The sequence below is a fragment of the Diospyros lotus genome, chromosome 15 (genome assembly GCF_014633365.1).
Source record: "Diospyros lotus cultivar Yz01 chromosome 15, ASM1463336v1, whole genome shotgun sequence".
NCBI lineage: Eukaryota > Viridiplantae > Streptophyta > Magnoliopsida > Ericales > Ebenaceae > Diospyros > Diospyros lotus.
This window is the reverse complement of record NC_068352.1, coordinates 1770626-1791002: the sequence shown is the minus strand read 5'-3', so window position 1 is coordinate 1791002 and position 20377 is coordinate 1770626. Positions and strand designations below refer to the sequence as shown.

Sequence of the window (20377 nt, the reverse complement as noted above, 5' to 3'; positions counted from 1 at the left end):
AGTCATGTCGACACTGTGCTATCATCTGGGTACTTTCACTGACATCAAATACTTAATTTCATCACTTGCAAACGCACGACACATGTAGAGATGAGGATATCTCCTCTTCTTATACAAGCTAACTACGAAGAGAGCATATTATATGTTTTTTCCTCTGACATATTGATACACAACCTTAACCTTACTCTTTTATTGACTAGAGCATTGGAGTACTTGTTGGTGCTGACCACCGAAACATTAATGAAACCACGTAAAACTCCTTGGTGTGTTTTCTTTTCTCCTATTTTGTGTTTATTTCCTCATGGTGGACGAATAAATCACGATCGACCAATCCCCGAAGTCAACAATACTCAAACTAAATTCTTATTGTTTTGACAATAAATCATACACAAAATATTATTAAATTCTTTAGTGTTTTATTTTATTTTACATAAAAAATATATATTTTTTAAAAAACATGTAAATTATGTCATTTTGACGAATATATCTATTATAGATATTTTGTTTGATATATTAAGTGGCTAAAATATGAATTTCATCCTTATTTATATATATGGGTGTTCATTCGGTTCAAATCAAATCGGACTAGATTGGTTTACTTTAATTCAATTTTACTCGGTTTTGAATTATTTTTATTTTTTAATATGTAATTTAAAAAAAATATGTATACATATATTTATATATGTTCCAAACAAAAAATTTCATAAAAAAATCTAAAACAGAATCAATATAATGTAACATTTTAATAATATATTTAAGTATATTATATTATTACTTATAAATAATAAATAATATTATTTATTTTAAATCGATTTTCAATCTTAGAATAGGTTGAACCGAAACTCGATCAAAGCTAAGATAATGTGAATTGAAGACTAAATTAAGGTCCAATAGATTTTAATTAGAATTTGAATACTCATCTTTATTTGAATTTTAATATTTAGGTGGGGGAAATTAATACTAAAGCCTCTCACTTAAATCATTATTTCGGTCATACAAATAAGGTCTAAATATAATTGTTCTACATCGAATTTTTTTTAAAGGTATATTGGATTTGAAATGCAATGGCTAATTTATATTTTTGCTCTTATATTTTTACGTCTTTTTGTGTGCTACCTAATTTTTTATTATTTTTATTATATTTTAAATTTAATTTTTGAATCAATTTAAGCTTTGTACTTTGATTTTTTTTTGTTTAGTCATTTAAATTTTTTATTATTTAAATTATATTTCTGAATTTATATTTTCGAGTCAATTTAATTATTGTTGATAAAAAAAGATAAAGTGAGAGGATGAAATTTACGTCAGACTCTATTTATGTTAAAATATAAGAATTAAATTGACTAAAAAATAAAAATTTAGTGATGTAATCGAAATAAAAAGCTTAAGTGGTTAAAAAAGAAGAAAAAAATATAAAAGTTAAATTAATTTAAAATATAAATTTAAAGGTATAATTAAAATAATAAAAAATTAAATAATTATATAAAAAATAAAAGTGCGAGGAGAAAAATATAAATTTGGACAAATTAAGCGACAATCGTCTTATCCAACTCAAATGAGGTCAAAGCCGGCCCTTTATAGCCTGGGCCTCGCTGTACCCACCCACCGCTATTCCATACCTCAGTCGTCAACTTGGCGTCTTCTTCTTTCATTCCTTTTGTCGAACACTTACCAGGCACACACACTCTCTCTCGCCGCCCCATTCGCCTTCTGTCTCTCTGGGAGTGGTGGTCTAGGGTTTGGTTTGTCTTTGGTGGGTGTTAATTAACTTATTTATAGCCCTGAATATTGTTCCCTTTCTCTTTGCGGACCTGTAGAAGACAGTGAGTTATGGTGAGGAAACATGGATGGCAATTGCCGGCTCACACCTTCCAGGTACGATCCTATCCCCTCTCTCATTGCGCTTTGCCTTTGATTGCTGTTGATTTTTCTTTATGGGTTAGTAAATTCCTGATGTGGGTAGGTTTTGGTGGCGATCTGTGTGTCAATTTGCGTGGGTTTCACTTGGTTCCAGTGGGTTATTACCGTGTAGATTCCAGGTTGAGACGTGTGCTTTATTTTTGTTCTCTTTTGTTTTTATTTCCTTGTCTGGGTTTTAAGAATTGACTGATCTTTGAACGAGGTTCTAATCCACTAGAAATGATACAAAGTTCCGTGCACACATCTCCCTGCAAAGATGATTAACTCTGCTAAAACATGACGAGTTGCTCCTTCTGGTAACGGTCATTAGTGGGAAGCCTAGCCTCAGGAAAGCCATTTCGAAAGAAAGACTAGACACTTTGATGTAGTTAACTGCAATCAACAGCTCGCCCCAAAGGGGATACCTCAAGCCTTGTGAGTACACTATCTGAGCCCTTCACCGTCGGTGTTAAAGCCACATTTCAACTGTATTGCCTTTGTCAAGAGGAGTTGCTTGCCTATGAGAATCATGCTCATCAAGTGGTAATCTTTAACCATGGGCTGAAACAAATAACCTAGGTTGAGTCTGGGTCTCATTTGCTTGGGACCTTTACCACTTCTAGATTGGAGGTTGGAGATAAGGGTATTAAGCACGCATCCTTCCCTTTGAGGATTGCCTTAGACTATTCCATGGAGAGAGATGTGCCCCACTGAAAGGTGTTAAGGAGGATGGACATGGCTGCCATCACACTCATATATACTTCCAGGTCATGTTGGTGATGCTACATGGATGAGGTTACCCCATTATCCCATTATAGGGTAGTGAGCCACAAGGAACTGCCTACCAACCTTGGACATCAGCTTTCTGCACTGAGCTTACACTTCTAAGTTGGAGCATCCGCTTTCTTCCATCTCCCACTTGAAGACTCTTGACTGCTACTTCTTTGTATCGTGTAGGCCCTCTCCCATCCCACTTTTGTGCTCCCTTAATGCCATCATAATTCCTCTCTTGAAGGCCTTCAATCAACCATTTGACTTCTTGCCTCTCCTCACAGCTTATACTGCAAAAGAAAATTCAACCATGTCTAGAAAATCCATATTGTTTATCAAAGGATTTGCATGCTGTATTTATAACCACTGGCTTTGAACTGTACGCATTTTTCCTCATAACAATCTGAGATTCTCTGTCATGTCGAGAGGAATTTTTATTGCAAATTTAACAGAACAAGGAAAGGAAGTAATATAACCCAGGTTATTGTTGCACATTTGGAAGGTTTTCCCTAATTGAACCTCCAATCAGTTGGGCATGAGGCAGACAATCTCCAAAGCTAAATATGTGATTACCTCTCCTGTTGAGTTCTAGTAACGATTGATCAAAATTCAATAAACAGGATGAAGCAATCATGTTGTGGCTTTTGCAAACATATTTATGTTGAGAACAAAGTCCTAAAGAATTCTATGCCACGAGCCAGCAGAGCAAGATGCTTCTATACAAGCTAACAGGTGTCATTTGATGGGGAATGTTAAGGATAGTTCTTGCTGTGTATGAATAAGAGATGAAGAAAAGAGAAGATGATGTAGTTTGTTGTTAGCAGTAGGTAGTTTATTCTCAGTCCATGTGGCAAGTTATTTTCTGTGTCAACAAACGACAGTTACCTGCTCTGTTTGTTACTGCCAGTAGTCAGTAACAGTTAGTTTCTTAGAGATTCAGTTGAGTAGTATGTAAACTCAACTGATCTCATTGTATCATTTGTGATCTTAATTCAGAATTTTGGATCTCAATTCTTTCTCTTCAGTTTTCTCTCAATTTTTCTTTCCTATCTTCTTTAACACTGTCAGCACTGAAACTGAAATTGATTTTATCGCTGGTTTCCATTTCATTATCCATATATTAAAGTGGCTTCTCTAGTAGCTTGTTAAAATCTACTATACCCTACATTTTATGCACTGCTGCAATTAGGAAGATGAGCCCATGGCGGTCTATGTTTAGTGCAATAAGGAAGATAAGCTCATGGTGTTCATAGAATGGCTTGATGTTTATTAATGCCGGATCCATTTTTACCCATAAACATGTTGACAGTTTTTTTTCTTCTGCAAATGAGTCTGATGATATCCATTGTGGTGTAGATTTTTGAATTATATTGTTTGTCTGTTGGAGTTGGCATCTCTTGGAGTTTGAGTTCCAGCAATCATTTTTGTAATTGCTCATGATCTTTTGTTGAAATTTGGCCATTTCATTTGGTAGGTTGTTGCAGTTACTGTATTTTGCCTGTTGGTTGTAGCATTCTATGCTTTCTTTGCACCTTTCCTTGGAGTCCACATTTTGGAGTATGCCTCGATTGCTGTTTACTCGCCACTGGTAGGTTACTTGAAAATGGAATTTATTTCAGCTTTTGTATTTCAGTAGCATTTAATAAATGATAGTGGATCAGGAAGTGCTCATTCTGCAGTCTAACTACTTGGATTCGGAGAAAAGAAAATTAAGTCCTTTATCCACAAGTCCCAAATTACTATAGGGCATTTTTCTTTCTTTCAGGGGAAGAAAGAAAAAACAAACTAGAGATTTTATTCTGGTATATTATTTTGTATTGAGACACATTGAAGATACAATTCATGTTCATCTTATGCTTTTATCCTTTTTCTGTTATTTACAGTGGTGGGCCTGCTACTTATCATGAAAAAGGGGTTAGCATAAGTATCATGATTTATTGCATCCATATTGTTGCTATCACTAGTTTTTGGTTCGTGGTAGAAGAATTTATCATGACATGTATGGGACAAAAAATGGGACCATAAGGCCATTGGCATGCCACAGTTTCATTCTACAATAAAAGATATCCAATTTTAAAAATAATATAAGTAACTGAGAAATAAAACAGTATTTAGTGAACTCTCGCTCTTGGTTATCATTGCATGCATAGCTTTTGTGATGGTGTTTCTCTTCTTATGTTGCTGCAGGCTCTTCTTGTTTTCATTCTTTATGTGCGGGCTACTGCAATTAATCCTGCAGATCCTGGCATTATGTCTAAATTTGACTATGACTTGATGAACAAACATAATTCAAATCTTGAGTTATCAGCCAAGTCCAGAAAATTTGATGAACTTGGCATGGCAATACATTCTTCTCCATCATCAACTTCTAGAAGTTCCTTGGGAGGAGTAAACTTCAGTAGACAAGGTCCTGTAGGAGAAGTAAGACGAACAGAGATGCAGGTGGAAGCCCCTGGCAGAAGACCATCATGCCATAGTGTTGGCGGAGTTCTGTGCGCAGTTTTTGTACTTGAAGATTGCCACAAACAGGATAGTTTAGCTGATCAACAAGACACAGGTGAAGATGCACTATACTGCACATTGTGTGAGGCTGAGGTACTTTTTATGTCACTCTAAGAGATATTCTCATCTGTCATTCTGTCTGTTGTAACTGCTCATTTATATTCTACAACTTTCTTTTAACTTTGATTTTCCCCTGTTTTTTTTTTCCTGTTTACATACCCGTACATAAAAGTTGATGGTTTGAAGCCTTTGTAGTTGTTTGTCAAGAATATATGTTATTATGTATTTATGTACTTAAGTGCAATATATATGCACATTTCTTTTACTACGAAAATATATAAGCAGTATTAGTTTCTTTGTCCAGCATTCTGTAAATTTGTATCAAGTTTACCTGGTATCACAATGTGTTACAGTATTTTTATTTTTGTTTTAAAATCGTACCAAGCCAAAGTGTTTTTAAAGGTTCTAAATGCACTCAAGCACAAAGGCCTTCCAGAGCTTAAGTGCGAAGTGCAAAGTGCAAGCACGCCAAATCGAAATATAAATGCAGATTTGAGAAAAAAATAAAGAGATAATATAATAACTACAACTAAATTGGTAAACAATACTATCTAGACATACATTCATGCTAAAAGAGAAAAAAGAGGGTCTTTTAATTCATTTTCAATGATTTAGTCTAGATTAAGGAAGTCATATTTATCATAGCAATGTTAGCAACAACACCCTATATGTCAAAAAATATGACCAAATACTGAATCATTCTCTTCTACAGCACTCCAAGACATTTACATAATAGATGGGTGTGTTCTTTTGTATTGGGGTACACAGTAAGAACTTTTTTTTAATGTTCAGCCAAAAAAAAAAGAAACTTTTTTTTTCTTTCCTGTAAAAAGGTTAAAAAAAACAAAAGAAATAAGTGTGCCTTGCGCTTAACAAAAAAGTGCTTGCGTTTAGCGCTTAAGTTGCGCTTTAATTTGCACTTCTTTGGCAAGAAAAAGCTCTGGGACTGTGCTTTGTACTTTATTGGTGCTTAAGCTTGATTAAGTGTGCTTTTCACAACAATGCCAAGCTGCAGTTATATAGTGAATAGGTTGGGAAATGAAGTTTGCAGAGCAGTTTCTAGATTAGTGGACCCCACAGCAGTGTTTTTAAAGGCTCTAAGCACACTCAGGCACAAAGACCTTCTAGAGCTTAAGCGCGCTTTCAAGTGTAACAAAGAGCAAATGTTAGGAAAAAAAATAGATAATATAATGACTGCAACTAAATTACTAGATAACACTGTCAAGACAAAAAATCATGCTAAAATGGAGCAAAATCGGGTCTTTAATTCATTTTCAATGAAGAAAGTCATCTTCATCATTATAGTTCTAATCATCTTCTCATCATTGCCGTCTAATTGACTTCTTCAACCAAAACTGGCTGTGAACTTGAGTTGAAGCTGGTGTTCCAGTTGTTGATTTACCTCTGCTTCTAATATTAATTCTAGACTCTTCAAGTCTAGCTATATTAGCAACAACACCTCGTGTGAAAAAGTCATGATCAAACAATGAATCATTCTCTTCTACAGCACTCCAAGATATTTGTATAATAGACGGGTGTGTTTTGGTTTATTAGGGTACACAGTAACAACTCTTTTCTACTGTAAAACAATTAAAAAAGTGCACTTAAGCTCGCTTTGTGCTTAATGAAAAAGTGTGCACCTTTAGTGCTTAATCATTTGCAATTCAATTTGACAAGAAAATGTACTAGAACTGCTTTACACATTTTTTGCGTGCTTTAACAACATTGCCCCATAGGAGGGTTCACTTGCCACTAAAGCCCCACACTGCCCCCTCTCATGTATGCTTTCTGATAGGCCGTCGGTGCACCGAACCTATCAAAGACGCATCAAGCAGCCGAAGGCATGAAGATGGGAGTAGGGGGCGGTCCGCACATGTAGGTATAACAACCAGCATGTGCGCATGGGGGTAGAGTTGTAATTCACATTGTTGAGGGAATAATCAGCATGTGAATGGGGAATTCAGTTAGAGTGGGGTTCGGGAGTGGTATAAGTAGGAAGGGAGGAGGGAGAGTGAGGTAGCTGAATTTTGATAGTGATTTGGGAGAGTTAGGGCCTCTCGAATGCCCTGTTTCATTCTTGTTTTGCTGCTGTAAAGAATTGGAACTATTGATAGTGGATTGTTTTTTTGGAATTCAATCGAGTTCCTATCAATTTGGTATTAGAGCCATTCCGAACCTGATGGTGAATTTGACGGAGAGAGTGGGTGAGTTGGAGTCGAAGATGGAAGGCGTATAAAGGGGAGTTGACGACATTAGAGGGAACGTTCCGACGGTGGAGCGCAATGTAGCGGTGATGCTTGAACAGTTCGCTTTCATGCGAACGAAGTGGGATGAACTGGAGCGGGAGAGAAAGAACAAGTCCAAGGAGCGAGAAGGACCTTTGGAATTCACCATGGATTCCGAAGTAACTCTTGGGGTGGTGGGGGGTTGCGACTCAGAGGGGGGTATCGGGGGCGGGTACCGGTCGGACTAACGTGGAAGATGATTGGAGATGCCCATTTTCGAAGGAGAAAATCCGGATGAGTGGATCTTTCGAGCTGAAAGGTATTTTGCTGTCAACCAACTAACGGACGAGGAGAAGATAGAATCCGCAGCCCTGTGTTTCGAAGCAGCAGCATTGTCTTGGTTCCAATGGGAGACAAGGCGAAGAGGAATTCGGAACTGGGAAGGCTTGAAGCAAGGAATTCTGGGCCGGTTTCGCCCCACTCAGGAGGGGTCGCTAGAGGAGCGTTTCTTAGCTCTTCGGCAGGAGGGGTCGGTGAAGGAGTATCGTTTGAAGTTTGAGACCATGGCCGCAGCAGTGCCTGAGGTTCCTGAGGCATTTTTGGAAGGTCAATTCCTCAACGGCCTCACCCCAGAGATAAGAGCTGAGATCAGGGTGTTACAGCCGCGGGGGCTCGATCGAATTATGGTCGTGGCCCAGAACATTGAGGACAAGAACGTAGCTCTTAAGAATTGCCATCGGGCAACCGAACCAACCAGGAGCGGGTATTCCACAGCAACCGCGATCGCAGGTCGGATGTCACCGGTTCCAGCGAAAAGTTTGGGTTCCTCCCAAAAGTCTGTAAATCAGCCAGGCCTTAGGATTCACCCCACTGGTAATGGGGGCAACTTTCCTTTCAAGAAGCTTAGTGAGGCTGAGTGGAAGGCAAGGCGGGAGTTGCGATGAGAAATACTCAATTGGCCATAGGTGCAAGAACAAAGAGCTTCAAGTGTTGATGATCTATGACGAAGAAATAGGCGAGGCTGCGGCAGAAGAAGAAGAAGTGCAGGGGGGGCGATAAAGGGTTGGAATATGGGGGAGAGGTGATTGAATTATCCATGAATTCGGTGGTGGGATTAACTACACCTCAAACGATGAAGCTAAGGGGACTCATAGAAGGGCAGCCAGTGGTCGTTCTGGTGGATGGCGGTGCAACTCACAACTTCATCGCATCCGAGTTGGTGCAACGCTTGAGTTTGCCGAGGACAAAGACAGCTGGGTATGGGGTGATAATGAGAACTGGGTTGGCTGTACAGGGAGCATGAGTGTGCAAGGGGGTGAAACTGACACTGGATAACCTGCAGATAGTGGAAGATTTTCTTCCCCTTGAGTTAGGAAGTTCTGATGTCATTCTTGGCATGAAGTGGCTGGCTTCGGTGGGGAAGATGAGTGTGGATTGGAGGAATCTGACCATGAAGTTTCCAGTGGGGGGAATGGCAGTGACATTGCAGGGTGATCCTAGCTTAAGTAAGACATTAGTCTCCCTAAAAGCTATGATGAAGGCATTTAAAGAGAATGGGGAGGGAGTGCTGCTGGAAATTGGAGAGGTGGTTGCCGAATGCAATGAACTGCAGGTGGGACTGCCCCGAAGCTTGGAGGAATTATTGGCTGAGTTTGGAGGAGTTTTTTCCAACCCGGAGGGACTGCCACCTACCAGAAATAAAGATTATGCCATCAATCTCCTACCCGACACTTCCCCGGTTAGTGTTCGACCTTACCGTTACTCGTATCTTCAAAAGAATGAGATTGAAAAGATGGTACGTGAGATGTTGGCAGCTGGTATTATTAAACCAAGTGTTAGCCTTTTTTCTAGCCCGGTGTTGCTTGTTAAAAAAAAGGATGGGGGATGGAGGTTTTGTGTAGATTACTGGTCTCTCAACAAGGTAACAGTTTCGGACAAGTTTCCTATTCTAGTCATCGATGAATTCCTGGATGAACTACATGGCGCGAAGGTTTTTTCAAAATTGGATCTCAAATCTGGTTACCACTAGATTCGAGTCAAGGCTGGAGACGAACCAAAGACCGCATTTCGAACACATGAGGGCCACTATGAATTTCTCGTCATGCCTTTTGGATTGACGAATGCCCCGGCCACCTTCCAATCTTTAATGAATGATGTATTTAGGGAGTATTTGCGTCGGTTTGTGCTGGTATTTTTTGATGATATTTTAATTTATAGCCAAAATTTTGACCAACATTTGCAGCACTTGCGTTGTGTGCCGAAGGTGTTGGTTGCAAATTGGTTGTATGCCAACAAGAAGAAATGTTCCTTTGGGCAGTTGGAGGTCGAATATCTGGGCCATATCATCTCCCAGCAAGGCGTGTCGGCTGATCCTTGCAAGGTGCAAGCCATGTTGGACTGGCCTGCACCTACTACCTTGAAGGAATTGCGGGGATTCCTTGGTCTTACGGGTTACTATAGGAGGTTTGTAAAGGATTATGGCAAGTTGGCTTGGCCCCTCACCGAGAAATTAAAGAAGAACAATTTTCGTTGGGATGGAGAGGTTGAACGAGTATTCCAGCAGCTCAAAACAGCAATGGTGTTGCTGCCAGTTCTTGCACTTCCGGACTTTGATCAACCCTTCATAATTGAGTCCGATGCTTCAGGGCATGGGTTAGGGGCGGTGTTGATGTAGAATCTTAGACCGATTGCGTACTACAGCCATGCTCGTAAACCATCGGAGAGGAAAAAATTGGTTTACGAAAGGGAGCTGATGGCCATGGTGTTTGCTGTCCAGAAATGGAGACATTATCTTTGGGGAAGGAAGTTCATAGTAAGAACAGACCAAAAAAGCTTAAAGTTTTTGTTTGAGCAGCGAATGGTGAGCTCGGATTATCAAAAGTGGATGCTAAGCTTTCATTTTGAGATACACTACCGGCCGGGGTTGGAAAACAAGGCTGCAGATGGCCTTTCGAGAATTAATCAACCAGCAGCTCTATTCGCACTAACGATTCCAAAGGTGGTGCAACTCGATCAGCTGGTCCAAGTGGTGGCGAAAGATGCTTCTTTACAGGACATCATACGAAAGTTACGGGCAGATCCGGCTTACAACTCAGATTTTCAGTTGGTGGGTAACCAGCTCCTTTATAAAGGGCGGCTGTTCCTGCCTAAGGGTTCTTCCCTAATTCCTTTGGCTCCATGAGGGTCATGATGGCAGTGTAGGAGGTCATTCCGGGTTCCTAAAGACATATAAACGAATTGCAGCGAGTGTTTATTGGGTGGGTATGAAGCGGGACATACGCCACCATGTGGGAAAGTGTCACATTTGCCAACAACATAAGTATGAGGCTTTAACACCAGGGGGTCTTTTACAGCCTCTTTCGGTTCCTGGCCAGATTTGGGATGATATAGCTATGGATTTTATTGAGGGGTTGCCGAGATCGGGCCATATGAATTCTATACTTGTGGTTGTAGATAGACTCAGCAAATATGGCCATTTTATTGGTCTCAAACACCCATTTACAGTAGGAGTAGTAGCTGGTATTTTCGTAAAAGAAGTGGTGCGGCTGCACGGTATGCCTCGGACTATTGTTTCGGATCGAGACAAGGTGTTTATGAGCCGTTTTTGGGAGGAGTTGTTTCGACTTCAAGGTACTAAGCTCAATCGTAGTACAGCCTATCACCCGCAAACGGAGGTCCTCAACCGGACCCTAAAGACTTACTTGCGCTGCTTTGCATCAGCAAGACCTATGGGGTGGTATGTGTGGCTGCCATGGGCTGAATTGTGGTATAACACATCATACCCTTCAAAGGTTACTCCCTTCCAAGCTGTTTATGGGAGGGAACCACCAACCTTGATCAGGTTTGACAAGGGCTCAACGCAGGTATCTGCAGTAGAACAGTAATTGTTGGAGTCAGATTTAGCATTGGAAGAGCTCAAAGACCAGCTGGTACGTGCTCAAGCGATCATGAAGAGGGGGGCTGACCGGAGAAGACGGGATGCGCAGTTTATGGTTGGTGACTTTGTCTACTTGAAACTAAGGCCGTATAGAAGGAAGTCCCTAGCTGCCCGCCCTAATGAGAAGCTGGCTCCTAGGTACTATGGGCCATTTGAAATTGAACAGAGGGTGGGATTGATGGCTTATAAACTTAAATTACCAGCCCATTGCCATGTCCACCCGGTTTTCCATGTGTCCCAGTTGAGAGAGGCCAAGGGTGAGGTGGGCGCAAGGGCGTAAATTCCCCTCTAGTTGCAGGCTGACTTAGAACTGAAGGTTGAGCCAGAGGCAGTGTTGGGAGTTTGGCCTGGGAAGGGTTATAACTTACGAGGGCTGGATATTTTGATCCAGTGGAAAGGTTTACCACCATTAGAGGCAACTTGGGAGCCCTACAACATGATTCAGCAACAGTTTCCAGCTTTTCACCTTGAGGACAAGGTGAAAGTCCGAGAGGGGAGTAATGATAGGCCGCCGGTGCACCGAACCTATCAAAGACGCATCAAGCAGCCGAAGGCATGAAGATGGGAGTAGGGGGCGGTCCGCACATGCAGGTGTAACAACCAGCATGTGCGCATGGGGGTAGAGTTGTAATTCACATTGCTGAGGGAATAATTAGCATGTGAATGGGGAATTCAGTTAGAGTGGGGTCCGGGAGTGGTATAAGTAGGAAGAGAGGAGGGAGAGTGAGGTAGCTGAATTTTGATAGTGATTTGGGAGAGTTAGGGCCTCTCGAATGCCCTGTTTCATTCTTGTTTTGCTGCTGTAAAGAATTGGAACTATTGATAGTGGATTGTTTTTTTGGAATTCAATCGGGTTCCTATCACTTTCCCTGCATTATAAGTCTGCCTGCGAGTGCACTCATGGGAAATTTTCTGATGTGTGTCAACCTCTGATGACTGCCCTCAGACTCACCTTCTTTTTGGCTATTGCTTGGTGACATTTTTGATCTATTTCTAGCATTTTACTGGAAGGGTATTTTGTTTGATGTGTTTTTGGGTCTAGATTTGTAAGCAGTCAACTTCTTTTGTTGTGAAGGTACTGCTCTATAATGGTGTAAGCCTGTAAGTCCATTAAAGAATCTGTCATGGGTATGTCAAATTGTTATGGACTTGGTCAAGGTGGTTCCATTTAGTGGGTAGGTCTATCAAAGTTTCAAGCATGGGTGCAAGAAAAAGGGAGATTTTAACAAAATAGGTGGAGGACAACAAAGAAAAATTTCTTGGGAAACTCTTAGGCATGATATGTTTTATAATCCCCTACTGAAGATATGGCCATATATGGAGATATTTGGCAAGATATAGAATGTACATAGCTGATTTCACCTAGTGAGATTAAGGCTTAAAATATTATCCTTCTTGATGATTTTTTTAAGTATTACTAGGCTTTACGTGGTGGAAATTAGTTTTTGAGTTAATTACAATTTTTTTGTGTTTCTCTTGTTAAGATTAAAAACCCAATTCAATTTATTTGTACACATCCTTCATAATGACAATACCAGAGAGTAAAAAGTGTCCCTAGTGCTTGTGGCTTCTCATTTTTGTGGGTTTAGCAGACGGTCTTATTTGTACACAGCCTCCCTGCCCCCAACCCACCATGTGTGCACACACAGACTGTTTCCACAACTCATCCATGATACCAAAGAGGATTCACTAAAACCCTTTTGTTGATTCCATGATGGATTTTAGCACTGCTTAATTGTCTTCTTGCCCTTGATACTCCACACCAAACTGTAAGTGTTGAGATCACCAACACAACCATTAGCTGCTTTGTTGCCCCCCAAAAAAGAACTTTCTTCTCCTCTGGACATCTTTTGGGAACCGCTTCTATGTTGTCTTCTTTCTTGCATGAATGTTCCTGGATCTTTCTGGATTAAGTTCATTTTTACACCTATCTCATTTAGAGGATGCCTTATTTAGTTTTAAAGAGTGAAGTCCTGGTTCTATTCTATCCTTTTTCCTCACGAGTTCATCTTTCCTCTTTCTTGTAATTTTGGATGTATTGATTTCCATTATCAACTGGCAAGTAACTGACAAGTTTGATGTTGTGGCTTATAATTATATTGGCTTGGGCTACTTGTGGTCATAGAAGGGGCATCAATGTTACAGTCAACATTCTTTAATTATGTTGTGAACTTTTTTTTTTTTGAGTTCACCGCACACCTTACTTGGCTTCATTCCTTTATAGACCTTGAGCCATACTTTTCAAGTACTTGCGATACTCTCGTCACTTTGACTGTAACTCTTATCTATTCTTGTTGGTGTTTCTACATACCTATCTGTTTGTCCTCTCAATCAACAATCTCGTGTTGATCTACATGTGTATAAATGACATCAAGTAAAATGCTAGCCTCCATTACTCATGATGTGCACTACCAGACTATCTTGTCTTCTGGTTCAAGTACCACGAGTTAGACCTCCCTATCAATTTGGAAGGTAAACATTTTTATGCTTTCCTATCCAATCTCCAACTGTGTTCTATCATTCATTGTCCTCATATTTCTTCTTCTTTGCCTTTATCTTCTATGTTTGTTCCCAACTTTGTTTCTAATGTTTTGTCTCATCTTGGGTGGATAACTGCAATGCAAGAAAAGATCTCTACTCCTTGAGCTGAGGATACTTGGGATGTTGTCCCTTTCTTTGGACAAATCTGTGGTTAGATCTTGATGGGTATGCATTGTGAGCATTAATTTTAGATGGTGCAGTACACTTGCTATAAGTTTGTTCAATACAGCGGCTGTACTATAGTGCATCCCCCGGATTATTTCGAGACCTTTTCTCCAATAGCTAAAAGATGGATCTGCTTGTCTTGTATTTTTTGTTCTGTTCTGTTGCATTGGCCTTCTTATCAATTTGATGTTAAGAATACTTTTTTGCATGGGGATCTCAATGAAGTTTACATGAAGCACAGCAACCTCTAGGGTTCATTGCTAGGGGAGCTTATGGATTGATGGGTAGATTGATGAAATCGTTATATGAATTAAAGCAGTCTTTTTTTTGTTTTGTTTCAATGATTCAATGATATTGTTATGCAATATGGTCTTTACTGATGAGTTCATCTTTTTGTTTCCCGTCATCATTTTGGAAATAGAATGATGTGATTACTGGTATATGGGGATGATATTGTAATTAGTGGTGATGATGCTAAGGGTATAGTTGAACTGAAATCATTTTCACACTCTATGCTTCATGCTGACCATCCTGCACTTCAAAATTTTTCTTGGTTATTGGGTACTGTGATAGTTAGAGCCCAGCCTGGTATTAGTCTCTCTTAGTGAAAATATGTTTTTGATTTATTTTCTAAGATGAGTATGTTAGGCTCCAAGGGACTAGTTGCAAAGCTAAATTACTTGACTATTTGTAGGCTAAATATCTTTTGCTGTAAGTGTTAGTCAATTGTCGATTTCTAGATTCCCCTCATGCAGTGATATGATCTCTGAGGTCCTTTGGGGTGTGCCTGAATCTGAATGTATTTGTATCAAGGTGGTCGTCATATGCTGTTTTTGGATGCACAGATGTGCATATGCTGGTTTTCTACATGTTCTATGGGGTATTGTATATTCTTTGGGGGGTAGTATAGTATCCTGGAAGAGTAATAACCAAACATGGTGGTTTCATCTGCTATTGAATCTGAGAAGAGAGAGGCATGACTCAAACCACTTTTGAGTTGATATGGTTTTAATATTGTAGAAGAGCTCGACATACAAAATTCAGTCTATGGAGTTAATGTGCGATAACTAGGCATCATCTTGTATTGCTTCTAGTTGTACATTGCTTGAGAGCACTGAACACATTGAGTTTGATTGTCAGTATGTTCAAGAAGAGGTGTTCTAAAAAGAAATTAAAACTACTCAATGTGACATTAGAAGGTCAACTTGCAGATTGGTTTGCTAAAGCATATGGGTGAGTTAAGAGTGAGATTTAGTTGCAACAAATGTGGAACAAATGCATATATGTTCTACTTAGAGGGAGAGTGATAATTAAGGATACATGCACACACATAATTGCATTGTACAGGGCTATACTTGTAGAGCTATGATATGGTTTTATTATAAATGCAAACAAAGGTAGACCTAGTTGTTGTCTGGTATTATGCTTTTGAATATCCTTCAACAAAACCAAGGATGTTTTATTGAGCCAATGAATTATCAAATTTATCATCAGCTCAATTCATTTGTCACATTGATTGCTGAAATCTGCACCACCAGCATCAATCTACTGCCTCACCATCTCACACGTCCACCTCTTATCCTTACTTTGATATCTTGTTAGGATCAACCTACCACCAGATGACTGCTAGTTAGCCTTTTAATCCCCAGATGTTAGTGCAGGTTTTTTCCCAACTGCAATTTGAGTCAATTTAATTGTCAAATGTTATGATTGTGCAAGTTCTTTTAATTGGCAAATCTCAGAAGAGATTCCACACTTCTATATTCCTTTTGCCTTGTGTTCTTGATGTATGTGTTATGACTCTGTGCAAATAAATGACAAGATAGATGGTCTATTCCACCTATGCACTGGAAATGAAGTATATTGATTTTTTCTACCATGGTCTTTAAGCTTATCCTGGATGCTTTTCATGCTGCAGGTCCGCAAGTTTAGCAAACACTGTAGAAGTTGTGATAAATGTGTGGATGGGTTTGATCACCATTGTCGGGTATGGGTTCTGCTGTTACTACTCCTGTCCTGTAGCTTGGTGGCAAAGATATTCATAGTATTGTAATGGGAATTAACTACATTCTATTTTGATTATCACAGTGGCTCAACAACTGTGTAGGGAGAAAAAACTATATGACTTTCATTTCTCTTATGGCCATCAGCCTTGCTTGGGTATGTTTTGGGCTTGCTTAATAGTTTCTGGACCAGATTGTTTGAACTGCTATATTGACTCTCTCTCTCTCAGCTTCTTGTTGAGGTTGGGGTTGGCATTGCTGTTCTAGTGCGTTGCTTTGTTAATAAGAAAAGCATGGAGGCTGAGATAGTTGGTAGACTGGGGAATGGTTTCTCTCGTGCTCCCTTTGCAACAGTTGTGGTACGTATGCAACCCAGGAACGAAAGCTGAAACTTTTTATGGTTCCCATATGAAATTAGAAGAATGATTATACCATTGATTGAATTGCTTTGGTGCAGGCTGTTTGTACAGCAGTTTCATTGCTGGCATGTGTACCCCTGGGTGAACTTTTCTTTTTCCATATGATACTAATTAGAAAGGTTAGTGTGGAGGCTCAGATGACTCTTGGCTTTCCATTTGCTCCATTGGTCAATGAGCAATGTGAACTTGAAAATAACTCTTGAAGTTTCTTTATTATAATGTACATTTCAATTAGAGCATGGCACACGGGTGGCACGTGATTAGAAAAATTTGGCAAATAAGGAAAAATATTCACACTAAATAGCTATGTGATGCTATTGAAATCTTTTCTTTTCTCATTCTTGATTCTTTGGTTTCTTCATTGGACCAGGGTATTACAACCTATGAATATGTTGTTGCCATGAGAGCCATGAGTGAGGCCCCTGCAGGAGCATCAGGAGATGAACTAGCAAATGCGTTGGCGTTATATAGCCCAACAGGGTCTGCTACGACAGGCTTCAGTGGTGGAAGTTCTCTGGGCCTGCAATACAAGGGAGCATGGTGCACCCCTCCTAGGGTGTTTGTTGATTATCAGGTATAACTTTTTGTTTGTGCAGCATGCATATATTCATGTATCCTACACAAATACTAAATCATATGCTTTCACTGTTAATTGCAATAGAAAGCATACGGGCCATGGTATACATACCTAGACATGTCTCCTTATAGGATCTTTCATGCACTGCTGAATTTTACAAAAAACATGTTCGCTGTATATTCTATATCCCGATTCATTAATTACATAGTTTCTACTCATAAAATTGAGCAATGCTTGTTGGAAATTTTCATTTTTCCCCCAATAGTTACTGGTGAGCTAGGTTGTATGAAAGTGACTAAAGTTAAATGTACAACTCATATCCAATCAGTTGAGCTTCCAAATGAATATGTGGCTCAATTTCTCAACAATAATAGCCAACTATTTGGTTTGTCAGAATATTAATTTTTAGATTTTTTCCAATAAGTTATATTCCGAAGATATATATTTTCTTTTTTGTCAACTGTGTGGCCTGATTTTATTTTAAGATACTTTTAGGGCACTGCCTCTCCTATAGTTGCTACCATGAGACAGGAACCAAATAAGTCTCAGAATAGATATCTCATACCGATTTGTACAACTTATTGTTTCAAAAGCTTAAATTGTTTGGTTAAGCCTAAAAGCTCTTACAAGTTATTATACATGCACATGGATAAGGCAAAAAGTTCTTCAAATATTTCTGTTTCTTCCCTGCAAATTTCATATGCAAACGTTAAAAAAAAATCTGGCTCAATAATATGCTAATTTTTCCCTGAATCTAATGCCAACTAGTTCTGCTCTTGTTAATGCTTCTATTTCTCTATTGTTCTGAGATTCTTCACATCACAGATGGACACTTTTTTAGCGCGCAAAAGTGAAACTGCCAACTGATCTTTGCCAGTTCTTTTTGGTCTTATTGCACAAACTAAGAAAAAAGAAGCGAGAAATTTATGCCTGGTTGAGGGATTAATAATTTTATTTTTTCTTTGCCCTGTGACTACGTCAGGAAGAAGTTGTACCTCACTTGGAACCTGGAATGGTACCATCAACAGTTGATCCAGATGCAGCAGGGAATAGGTTACCAAGAAAGCCTGTTCGGATAAGTGCCTGGAAGCTTGCAAAGTTGGACTCAAATGAGGCCGTGAGAGCTGCAGAAAAAGCCAGGGCATCCTCATCTGTGCTGCGGCCTGTTGATAATCGTCATACTCCAGATGCTGAAATGAGCTCCAGTAGCAACATGAGTGTCAGAAGTAGTGTGAGCACTGACATGGGAGGAATCAAAGACACCAAAAACGAAATGAGACCATCTCCTTTGAGAAACTCTTTCGTTCCTAGTCAAGGTAGCAGGGATGAATATGAAACTGGCACTCAAAGCATTAGTAGCTTCAGCAGCCCAAGTCATATTCACGAGTCTGTTACGCTAAGTCCCCTTCCTCAGGCTTATGATGTAAGCCATCTCGGCGCAGGTAATTCAAAGCCTGGCCCTGTCCAAGATCGGCTTCCAACTTCACGGGCAGCTTTAGCTGGCATCAATAAGCCAATCATCTCGAATACTTCTGTTGGATTTAGTCAAAAGGTCATGCAAAGGGTTGGCCGTGCAAGTGATCCATTATTGGCCTCAGGTTCAGCACCAGCTCCAGCACCGGCACCAGCAGCCATTAATCTCCTGAGAGAGGTGAAAAGGACATCTGTTATTTGGGACCAAGAAGTTGGAAGATATGTTTCGGTCCCTGTCTCAGCTTCAGAAGCGCGGGCCAGACCCTCGTTCCAGAGAGGATCAAACCATAATGTAGAATTAGGTAATTCTGAAGGAAGGCCTGTGGCGATGCCTCGAGAATCCTCCTTATCTGTCATAAAGCCTCCATTAGAGCAGTCGGAGAAGCTGACATACACAGGGGAGTCTATTTTCTTTGGTGGCCCACTGCTGACAGTTCCAGTTAGGCACGGATTGAGAAGTGAGACCTCGGCTCTGACACAGGGACACGATAGGGCGGCCATGAACCTCGCTCGGGATTCCAGATACAAAAGGGATCCAACCTCGAACCAGCTTCCTGTATTTATACCTGGGGATTTCAAATAGGACCCCTGACTGGAAGAGGTTCCTGAAGCAATTCAGGACACAAACAGGTAAATTTTCATCCAGCAGGTCGATGATGGTGAGTCTCTAGAAGCCGAAGAAACCTCCCTTGGAACCTTGCAAACGTAAACTGCTATTGTCTAACACTAAATTGCCCGGTTCTAGTGGTTTCTTCTGCCCTAATTTTGTATCTTATAACATGTTAATACTATAGATTGACTCATTGGTTAACTAGAATGAAGACACTCCCTAGAATGCCTTCCCTACCACTGTACTGAAGGCTTCTTCTTGGGTTCTTTAAGCCCTGCTGTATGATTTGATTGAACTTCATTCAAAGTTCAAAAGATTACTTTTCCTCGTATATATTTGCTGGCCGTGCTTCTTTTCCTCTCCATTGTTTCCTTAATGTTTGTTGTCAGGAGGATACTGAATGAGAATTTCTACTTACCATCTTTGATCTTCCATTACAAAGTGCTCCTGGTCATGGTATAACCATGAACATTGAACTTCCCTTGTGATAGATCATAACACCAATAGGTTGCATTATGGGAATAGGATAAGTTTTACTCTGATCTCGTGTGGTTTGGGTCATTTTTATTGATGTATGGTTAAGTTTCAACATTTTAAGTTTCTAGCTATGACCTTTTTCTTTTCTTTAATTAAACAATTCCTTCCATTAGATCAAGGGCCCAAATGGGTTTTCTTGATCTTGATCTAATGGAGCTAGTTGTTTAAAAGAAACACACACACACACGCGCGTCTGAACCCGTGGAAGATCCTAGTTTTTTTCATATATATATGTGAACACTTATACATATACACATTATTCTTTGGATGCTTGTTCGCGAGGAATTTTTATTTTTTCCCCGAAGAAAAGCCAAATTTGCTTGGCCTTGGCAACAATGGAATCAAGGAGTGTTGTGAGTTTCTAGCAGAAAGAAAGACAAGGGTTCGTGACAGGTAGCTCATTGTTTAGTGCTTTAAGGGTTGGTTTATTTTTTATATCGTGAGCGTAACAATAGATGTTGTAGTGAGCAGGAGCATGCAGAGTCTTAGGTGGTGCATTTGATCTAGACTGTAATTTGGGCTGTAGAGTTGTTTAGGTGCTATGGTATTGGTACACACATATATATACATAAATTATATGTATATATTGTCAAATCAAAAAAAGAAAAGGAAATAAAAAAGGTTGCATATATATATATATATTGTCATGTAGCATTTA

General features: G+C 39.7%; 1 protein-coding gene across 2 annotated transcripts; it reads left to right on the top strand.

Annotated features, from left to right (window-relative positions):
* The first annotated feature begins 1569 nt into the window (after positions 1-1569).
* On the top strand, positions 1570-19513 carry LOC127792168 (probable protein S-acyltransferase 19). Of its 2 annotated transcripts, XM_052322562.1 has the most exons (9): positions 1571-1875; positions 4145-4258; positions 4858-5265; positions 16019-16087; positions 16189-16260; positions 16334-16462; positions 16561-16641; positions 16893-17096; positions 18082-19513. In XM_052322562.1, the coding sequence occupies exons 1-9, from the start codon at positions 1831-1833 to the stop codon at positions 19153-19155; spliced, it is 2196 nt and encodes a 731-aa protein (XP_052178522.1). In that variant the 5' UTR covers positions 1571-1830; the 3' UTR covers positions 19156-19513. The 2 variants fall into 2 exon arrangements, with proteins under 2 accessions (XP_052178523.1, XP_052178522.1); XM_052322563.1 differs by lacking the exon at positions 4145-4258 and having other exon boundaries at positions 1570-1875.
* Positions 19514-20377: the final 864 nt, after the last annotated feature.